The sequence below is a fragment of the Cynoglossus semilaevis genome, chromosome 7 (assembly GCF_000523025.1).
Source record: "Cynoglossus semilaevis isolate Cse_v1.0 chromosome 7, Cse_v1.0, whole genome shotgun sequence".
NCBI lineage: Eukaryota > Metazoa > Chordata > Actinopteri > Pleuronectiformes > Cynoglossidae > Cynoglossus > Cynoglossus semilaevis.
The window spans coordinates 10,615,537-10,625,654 of NC_024313.1; the positions used below are offsets into that span (position 1 = coordinate 10,615,537).

Genomic DNA, 10,118 nt, shown 5'->3' on the forward strand with positions numbered 1-10,118 from the left:
AGAAGAAGAAGAAGAAGAAGAAGAAGAAGAAGAAGAAGAAGAAGAAGAAGAAGAAGAAGAAGAAGAAGAAGAAGAAGAAGAAGAAGAAGAAGAAGAAGAAGAAGAAGAAGAAGAAGAAGAAGAAGAAGAAGAAGAAGAAGAAGAAGAAGAAGAAGAAGAAGAAGAAGAAGAAGAAGAAGAAGAAGATGATGATGATGGAGAGGAAGAAATATAAGAGAAGGAAGGAGAAGAAAACGATGAAGCCAACAAACAATTCTTGTAGAAATATAATCAAATATGACATCATATATGTTTCCAAAATATATATTAGAAGAAACTGTGGAATTCTTTGTTATTCTTTTCTTCCTCTGTTTTTCCCGTCGTCCTCTGGGAGTCAGAGGAGAGAGTGTTTCTGCCTGTGTGTGTGTGTGTGTGTGTGTTTGGTAGGAAGCGTATCGACTTTCTCCACTCCAGAACACAACCTTAATGTATATACACACACACACGGTCAACACACACACAGAGACAGACATACGAGTTGCGAGGTTGATTCATCAATATTTCAGAGACGCGGTCCTTCATGCTGAAAGATCTCGAGCGGAGATCAGAGATGCGCTGTTTTCCTGCTTATAATGCACACACACACACACACACACACATGCACGCACTCAGAGCCCAGACCCATTTTCTCCTCTAATTAGGCAGGAAGCCAGGCTATATAAACAGGAAACAGACATTCTACCCATACAGTCCAGCACAGCGGTCTCCAACCTGTTTTTCCTCTGAGAGCTAGTTTTACAAAATAAAAATGGCCGACAGCTGCTCATGTTTGTGTTCCGTTTATTGTCATAGTTCACTTCTAACAAACAAACTCATATAGCTGTCATTGACTGAACATTAACAATATTTACTGTCCACTTTATTATTATTAGAAATAATATTTAGCAGTGGGGCGGGCCAGAATAAAACATCAAGGTAATCCTTCATAATCAACTGATTAATCGTTGTGTGGGAAAATAACAGGAGAGAAAGGGAAAGGATCAATAAAATAATTGATCTATGTCTATGTCAAACCTTAACCAAAGGTGTTATATTATACTATGATTTTTGTTAAAAAAAAACAAATTAAAATGATCCAGAATTGCCTCAAAATGACACATAATATGTTTAAAATTTGCACTAAAAACAACACTATGTTGTTTTGTCATAAATTGAACTTAAAAATTATTATTATTCAAAACAATTATTCATTGGTTTGAGAACGTTCTATTATTGAACTTGGAGAATCTAACATGTACGCTAGTCTCTGTGTGTGTGTGTAATATTTTTCCAATGGTCATTGTTACTGACCACTGGCTCTGATTGGCTGAGGCTGAGCTGTAGGGCGTAAGAAAAACAAACCTCCATCAGAGTCCACTCAGCACAAAGACAGAAACGTTAGAGGCTGACCTGGAGTCAGTCAGTGCTCGGTCTAAATAAGCACACGTTTGTTTTTCATGTGAACGACTCCGGCGCGGTGCCGCCCTCGGGCCGTGTCTTCTGTTTGCTGCCAGTTCTGATAATGCAGGTTCTATTTTCATCTGCTTTGAAAGAACTCGAAAAAAAAAAAAAACATTTTTAAAAAAGTCCCTGCGTGTGGAAAACCCAGGCTTATGAAAAGTCTGCACGGCTTTAGCTGGACAGTATTAGTAAATAAATAAATAAACGTGTGAGGCTTTGAGTCAAATTCATTTAATGAAGTTCTGACCCAGAAATGTAGATCTAAGAATAGTCCACATGGTCTGACCTGGCACGGTCTCCCAGCTGCTGATCAGTACAGAACTGTAAATTAAGTACACTTCATTTCAGGGTAGATGGGAAAAATTAGTGCAATTTCAGTTCGAAAAACATATTTATTTATATTTGTAAGTTGCAGAACACAATAAGAGAACATCTGGTTGGAGGAGGTCTGTTTCACGGACAGTCTGTGGTCGTCTCACCTATAATGGACCCAGAGATAGTCATGCTGCAGAGTCGTTGATAATGTGATTTGTATCGATGGACATCCGTCCATTATCTGCAGCTTTTATCCTTTTACCCAACGTCACACACACACACACACACACACACAGATTCAAATTCAATTTCCTGAACGTCTCTCCATCACAACGGCAGGACTCACAGATGCAGAGCTGCACCAGGAAGGGCACTTAACACCAGCTGACCAAACACAGCGCCACCAGGCTGCTTTCTGACCCACTTACACACAGGTCCCGTGTGCAGATGTATATGTGTGTATATGTGTGTGTGTGTCAGAGAAAATAAAGACCTCACACTCATTTCTAAGCTAATTCTGCTTAATGATTCCAACAAATGCTGTTTTCTTTAACGCCACACTCTGCCTAGCAACCACTCTTTCATTGGCCTACAGCACAGAGAAAAATAGGACCTGCAGCCTTTTCTGGTTGGTGGGTTGTGACCACGTCCTGACCAATCACAGCAAAGCTAATTAAACATTTATATTACATATTTAAATATTTAGAAATTCAAACAAACATTTTTAAATATTCTTTAGATACATAAAAATGAGCTAATTAGTAACTTGGACAAATAAATAACCTGACATCTACAGCCCCTAGTGGGTATGTGAAAGTACTGCAAGGGGTGGCACAAGGAATTAGTCTTTGATATATTTGTTCGAATATGAATCGCACTGGTTTAAAATATAACAAATATATAAATATAATACACAGCTGGTGTTTACTAATTTTATTTAATTTACATATTTTACTTCAAATGAGGGATTTTTGGAGCGCTTCTGGAAACACGTAGCTTCTCTTTGACACCAGCAGCTTCTTTACAGACGGATGAAAGGCAGGAAATGCTCCTCGCCTTAATCATCTTCCTCCTCGGGGGAAGAAGAGGAGATGACTGTGACATCACGTCAGCAGCCGGCTGCTACAGACCCATATCAGTGGCCGCCGGCTCCTTCAGCTGTGGAGGTTCTGTTGGGATGATTTTAAAGGGTCTGGCATCAGCTGGTACTTTTAAAGACGTGACCAGTGAGAGATTTTATTTTGTTTTGGAGACACGGAAGAGCTGAAGATGAAGACAGAGGACATCAGCTCTGGAGCATGACTTCTGCTATAGAGTTATACAGATAAACAGTTTTGATCTGGCCTCCTGTCAGCCAGCGTTGCCAGATTTGAAAGGTTGAAGTATTGTAACAGTGGCTGGAAATGACTGTATTTTTATTTTAAAATAAATAACACAGCCAAATGTATATACAGCCTGATGTAGCCCAGGAAAATCTACCTGAAAAACTGTTCAGATTACAGCCCATAAATAAAAGCTAATGATTCTTCCATGGTCTTTGTCTGTCCATTCAATATGTCCTTTTTTTTAACCCATGATTCCTTCTTCATCCTGTGAAATCAGCTTCAGTTACTCATCATACAGGGAGAGTTTTGTGAGAAAAACCTGAAGTGTATTTCCAGTGTTTTCTCCTCCTCCACCTACACAGACTCATCATGCACCACATTCACACCTCTGCGACTGGGAGCTGTTAGCTCAAGACTTCTGACTGCTGAAAAACAAATTCTAAAAAAAAAACAAACATTTAAATACGACTCCTGCAGATCTGATACTAAAAATAAAGGCCTCCTCCTCCACAGTGGAGCCTCTGGCTGTCTGCTGCTGCAGCAGCGGAGTAATGTGATCCAGTGGTGTCTCGTGTTGGGACAGTTCAGGACACAGAACTGTGGACTGAAGTCCTTCTGCACGGGTGACTTATCGACTGACTGTGGACATGATTCAGTGAGTGATTATATCACTTCAGACTTGGTCTGTGATCGTTGGCCAGAGGGACCAGAGTTCATCTGTGGAAACGTGAGCATCGTCTGCATATGTAGAGATATGAGAAACTAATAAAGCGGCCACTAAACCACAACCACAAGCTAAAGGTCAAAGGTGAAATGCATTAATTTAGGTTTAATTTGATTTATATTTGTGTTTTTCCTACTAATTTTATTTATTTAATCATCGTTTTTGTTGCTTTTGTTGTCTGACGTGAGAACAGACTTTAAATTTAATATAAAAAATATTTGTTTCCTTTACTTCATTCTTTCCTTTATACAAAGTCATCTGTTAACGAGAAGGAAATTAGCTACAGAGTGGAGCAGCTGAGCACACACACACACACACACACACACACACACATATTCACAGTGGTGTAATTAAAAATTTCTATTTCTATGTCACTTAATAACAGCTCACGTCAGATTATCACACTTGATAATCCCATGTCCTTAATCTGACTTTGGATGAGTTCCCGTCACAGTGTGTGCCGGAAGCTAATGATAAAAAAAAGTGTCCTTACTATTTTGTTGGCAAAGAATGACCCAGTCTGAGTCAAAAATCTTTTTTCCAATTTGAACACAGTCTGAGTCAAAAATCTTTTTTTCCCAATTCGTCTCATCATCTGTTTACTTCAATTACAAAATCTTGAAATTTAATAATTTTACTGTATTTGTCATCTTTCCTTCATCATCAGTGGCCTTCAGATGTTTACTGTATTTGTCATCTTTCCTTCATCAGTGGCCTTCAGATGTCAGACTAACTTTGGCTTAGTGTTTAGATGGTTTTTTTGCTAACCTTTAGTCATTTTGCTTAAGCTAATTACCAATTAATGTTTCCGTTTTTTTTTGCTAACCTTTAGTCATTTTGCTAAAGCTAATTACTGTATTTTCACTTTTTGTTCATTTTGATTTTGTCCAAAATGTCTTTGCATATGTTTTGTCGACAAGACACGTGTCTCTGGTTGTACGTCTTACCTTGTACTTGGCCGTCAGCTGCTCAGTAGCTTCCTGCTCCTTCCTCAGATCCCCCATCATCCTCTCCTTCTCTCCCAGCAGCCTCTGCTTCTCTTCAGCCAACATGAACTGATCCTCCCTGATGGCATTCTTCTCCCTCTCCAACCGCTGCTCCTCCAGCTTCACATACTCTTCTGCATCCTTCTCCACATCCAGCTCCTCTTCCTCACCCTCGCTCTCATCATCACCATCCCTCTCCCAGTCCTCACCCTCCACCTGCTCCTTCTTTTGTTTGTTTCTCCATCTCCTGTGGTTGAGCTGTGCTCTGAGGCGAGAGATCTCTTTCTGGAACTCACGCAGTAGAGCGTCCTTGGGGTCTTCGTTGACTCTTGGTTGGTTCTGGATGTTCTTGGCTCGGTTTGCGTAGCGGAGCGTGGTGAGGGTTTCATCGTAGTGCTGGGGGGCTGGGCCTAAGGTTGCCACCATGACAGTCTTGGCATTTCCACCTAATGAATCCTGCAGCAGCCTGGTCAGCTTAGAGTCCCTGTAAGGCACATGTCCGCTGCGTCCGTCTGCCAACGCTGAGATCACGTTCCCCAGGGCTGACAAGGAAAGGTTGATCTTTGCCGCTTCTTTCAGGCGTTCTCCCTGGACTCCAGTCTTTGCTTGGCGCTCGCTACCTGCGAGATCAACCAGGTTGAGATGTCCGACTCGAATGTGCTTTCTTCCATCTGGTCCTGGCTGGCTGCACTCTACCGTGATCAAGAACAAAGCGTGGGACCTGGACGAGTGCTCGTTCATGTCTGTTGCCGCGACTGCCCTGGCCTGGTTGCCCACGTTCATCACCTCTTCAATTTCTTTGATGCTCTTACAGACACACAATGTGAGATCCTGGACGTAGACTCCAGTGTCTGGGTTCTCCCTGAGTTCCAGGCCTCTGCCGTTGCCGTGGTTGGGACTGAGGAGATCCCGGATCTCCTCACGATAGATCTCGAGGTAGGACGCCCGCACGAGGTATTGCTTATCGGACTGCGAGCGGGAAATGTGTGTAAAGATGTGGTCAAAGGAATTAGGGATCACGCCCCTTTTCTCAGGGTCCAACCATGCACCTTGCATGGTGTACGTCTTTCCAGTACCAGTTTGCCCGTATGCAAATATCGTGCCATTGAACCCTTCAAGAACCGAATCAATCAGAGGCCTCACGCTCTCGTCGTACAGGTCTCGTTGTTTGGAGTTTGCGTCGTAGACAGCGTCGAAGGTGAAGGTTTTCTGGGGCTCGCTAGCTGTAGCCCGAGGGTTCCTGAGGATCACCTGTCCAAGACCCAGGTCCAGCTTTACAATGCCCCCTGCTGGCCCATTGGACTCCTCTTTTCGGTTCAAAGGCCGGCATCTCACTACCACCTTGACTGACTCACTGCTCTTATTCTTTGACATGACTGCCCTTTGATTATTTTATAAAATGTGACTTAAATAAATTCTATATTCGGGACTCGTTTTGCCTTTGACAGGCCGCAGTAAAGCTTGGTTTTTAAATCATTAATAACAAATTCAGTATGGCTTCCTGGTCAGATCACAAAGACAGATGGCCACGGGACTTCACGTGAGGATAACTGGAGCAAAATGATGACATGCCACTACGTCTAAAGGCTAATTCTCCTCCTACTTATTGTCCAAAAACAGACAGGTCTCCAGGTCTCAGCTTTGGTCGGATCGACGCTCCATTGCAGATCGCGGTTCCCTCGGTGAAAACATCCAACGGTGCCGGTTGATAAACACCACCCGTCTGTGTAACAAAAGCTGTTCGTCTTTATTCCGAAAAGCCGGTAACGTCCCTCCGTTCGCCGCCACTGACCGTTGTCCGCATCCCTCACCCCGGCCTGTGCTCCTCCTCTGCCGCCGCCGCCGCGCACTGATGCTCGGAAGAGGGTCTGCTCACTGTGGTGCTCCTCTCTCCTCCTTCAACACACACACACACACACAGTCACAGAGATGCACACACACACACATACTAACACACACGGACTCATTCAACCACCACACCCCACATCACTGCGGAAGAGAACAAAGGATGATGGGAAATTGTGTTCTTTTTTACAGATTTTCCTTTAATGGAATCCACACATCTATAGAGAAATCGGCCGTCGATTCCTAAACAAACACTTGAGGATATATAATGAACACACGTCTTAAAAAAGAATGAAATTAATAAATAGACATATTTAATCATAATTCACAGTTGTATGTTGTATCAACTCAGTCATCACAGTAAAACATGGAGTAAATAAAATCAAATGAAGACGCTTTAGTGTAGCAATATTTCAAGGTGGAAAAAAAAAACACATTAAAGAAGGAAAAATATAAGATCTGAAAAGAAAAAGGTAAAACACTCAGCATCAAATGCATCAAGTGTTTTGACATCTCCTCTATTTTAATAATTCAAAAAAACCTTCTGAATATTACCAGGCTAATATGTGATAATGAATTTATAAATATTCAAATCTTAGAACTTTACTAATACTGCTATTGTCGGAGTAAATATTATATTATAAGTTAATATTATATTATAGAAATTCCGCAAAATTATTTAATACTATGATTTGGTTTGTGATTAATAATTAACATCATGTAAGTGGGTAAAAAAAATAGCCTTGTTTCAAAAGTCGGCCTCATGAAAATGTATTTATTCAAAAACGACACAACACCACCACCTGGTGACGTAACAGTGGAAGACACTTTGACCTGAAGCAGTCCGGTGAGTAGATTTAGAGAAGGATTTCCTGTAAAATAACCTCTGTCTAACTCTATCTCAGGTTTCTAAACGGCATTAAATGTCAGCTTTATTATTAACACCAATATCCAGAAGATGAAAGACTCATCAAGCAGCAGTACATTTACATTTCAAACATTCACAAACACTCCCATGAGTTTCGATGAGAACCTTTTAAAAAGTCCTCTCAAATGTTATCATGTCACGTTCTGACGGGCTGGAGAACATGAAACCCCTGACGGAATGAAACCGTTTACTTGTTGCTGAACTGTTTGTGGCTGGTGTTGTTGTTTGGAGCCTGTGAAATTACTCACATGTAAACTGAAAATCCCCTTCAGCTTGAATTCTTGAAGTGTCACCTCACATGACTCAAATTTAGGAATTGTAGAGTTTAATGAAAACTTTCCACGTGTGTGGGCCAAAAAAAAAAAAAAACAGGAGGCAATAACCTTACATAAAAAAAACACTTTTTGTTTCACTTGCATCTTTGAGGGGTTTCCCCCAATGAATCAACTGCGTCTTCACAAACTCTACATTAACTTTCTCTCTCTTCGTACACGGATCTGCTCATTTCATTGTCCATCGAGGTCAGTTCCACTGACACTGAACAACGGTGGTAAAACACTGGTAATAAAACCACAATTAAAAGCACACAGGGCAGACGTATATACAAATATTGACAAAACATTTCTGGTTCGCACCAGAAACATTTGTTTACACATATGGGCAAAAGATGAAATTCTAATTTTAAAAAATCCATAATTTTATTTAACTGAAAAGATTACTGTAATATTTATGGTGAATTATATTTCACTGGAGATTCACTGGATTTTTTCTATTGTTAAACATAGGGGTTTTTTTGTTTTTTGGTTAAACAAACCATACTTTGTCATTTGGTTATTACCCTCCTCTGCTCTTATATCTGTTGAATAAAAAGAAGAAAAAAATACCCATCAAAATACCACAGTCATGTTCACTACTAGTCAAACAGGAACATTTCGAGGCAGACTCGGTCCCGTGCAGCTACGTACACAGTGAACACAGCGCAGTAATTTGCACAGTAGTTGCTGGCTATTGGTAAGAGTGTGAGAAGAACCCGTGGGGCCCCATGCAGCGAAATTCAGGAATGCACACAGGCCTGGGAAGAGTTGTGCATTCAAAACAAGATTTATTGGTGTAACAAAGATTATCTCACGATAAGTAAGAGTGGAACCAGGCTGAAAGGAAGGCTGAGAATTTAAGCTGAGATACTTACAAGATACGGCTGTATTTAATGTGTTGTTTAGACAAAATCTCACTGCTATGTCAAATCATTAGCCTGCATTTTCACCATCTGTTTTACACTCTGTGAGCTGCTTCGTGTTTAGATGACAGCATCTGTTTTCTCTTTGGTCATGCTGAAAGCATGCTCCTACAAATGTTACTCCCTTCTTGAGGTAAAGTCTCAGCGATTATAAAGTTTTTAACTGCTATTCATTGTATTTGATGAGAGCATAAATGTCTTCAAAAAGAAAAGAAGTCTAATCAGTTGGGACTGGCTTCCCTCGGGGAACAAAGTAAATGTCAATGGCCAGTACATATTTTACTTCGAAGGTTCTTTAAAGTAGTTTTTTCTTTCAATACTTCTCATCTTTTTTACTTTTTCACGGGTCAATTCACGCACTCATTTAATGCAGTTTGTGACTAACAAGTTATGTCAAACCAATATGGCAACCAATAGTACAGTATGTACTCTGTTACTACTTCTTTGTGTTTTTTTCTTTGTTTGTTTTTTGTGATGAGAATACATCCCTTTATTCTCCAACTCTTTGACATGACGTCCTTTATCTTTTTTCAGTCTTTCATAACATTTCTCTCTCATGTCTGTACTTGGCAGAAGAGAGCAGGGCATGCTCAGCATTCCTAAAGGAGTGCCTGAGAGTCCAACCACTTTGACAGGCGGAAGAAGAGGCAAAAGTAACACACACACAAGCACGCATACACAAACACACATAGTGCCAAATGTACACTATGCTGCGTACAAGCTTTTACTTCCTTAGCCCTTTTCCAGTGTTAATTTCCGGGCATTATACAAAGCAGGGGATGTGGGAAACGCCCGTTAACTTCGCACATGTACTTTTATATACATGACATCACTTTGCCTGACTCACAGCTGGGACTGTCACCGCACCAAATGCCAGCTTACCTAGAAAAACCAAAACACTTATATACCTCGAATAGAAAGAGTGGTATGTGTGAAACTGGCCGCCATGGTGGAGCCTTAGCTGTATATCTTTCTGTGACAGAAATTGATATTTGAGCCCAAATGTCGGCGTCACGCGTGCAGTAGCGGTTGCCCTTTCCATCAATGTACGACAAGCCCCTTTACCACTGCGTCTCCAACGCTAGACCAATCACGTAACGGTGCTGCATGAAATGACAGCGTCACGAACCAATCAAAGGAAAAGTGGGCGGAGCAAGAGGCGCGGCTGTCGGCCCAGGGTGTCGCCGCTGTGGCTCCCATTCGAAGACGACGGCGGTCGTCTTTATTTCAGTTATAGTTCCTCTGGTGATATTCAAGGCGAAATAAATCCACGCGCGAG

The 10,118-nt window shown here is 41.3% G+C and overlaps 1 protein-coding gene across 1 annotated transcript in view; it reads right to left on the reverse strand.

Moving 5' to 3' along the window:
* Positions 1-6,828, reverse strand: part of kif3ca (kinesin family member 3Ca) — a 16,637-nt gene extending 9,809 nt beyond the window's left edge. The window contains exon 1 of the mRNA XM_008313327.3: positions 4,791-6,828. Within this exon, the coding sequence (XP_008311549.1) occupies positions 4,791-6,203 (1,413 nt within the window). The 5' untranslated portion in view covers positions 6,204-6,828. The remainder of the gene's footprint in view (positions 1-4,790) is intronic.
* Between the last annotated feature and the right edge of the window lie 3,290 nt (positions 6,829-10,118).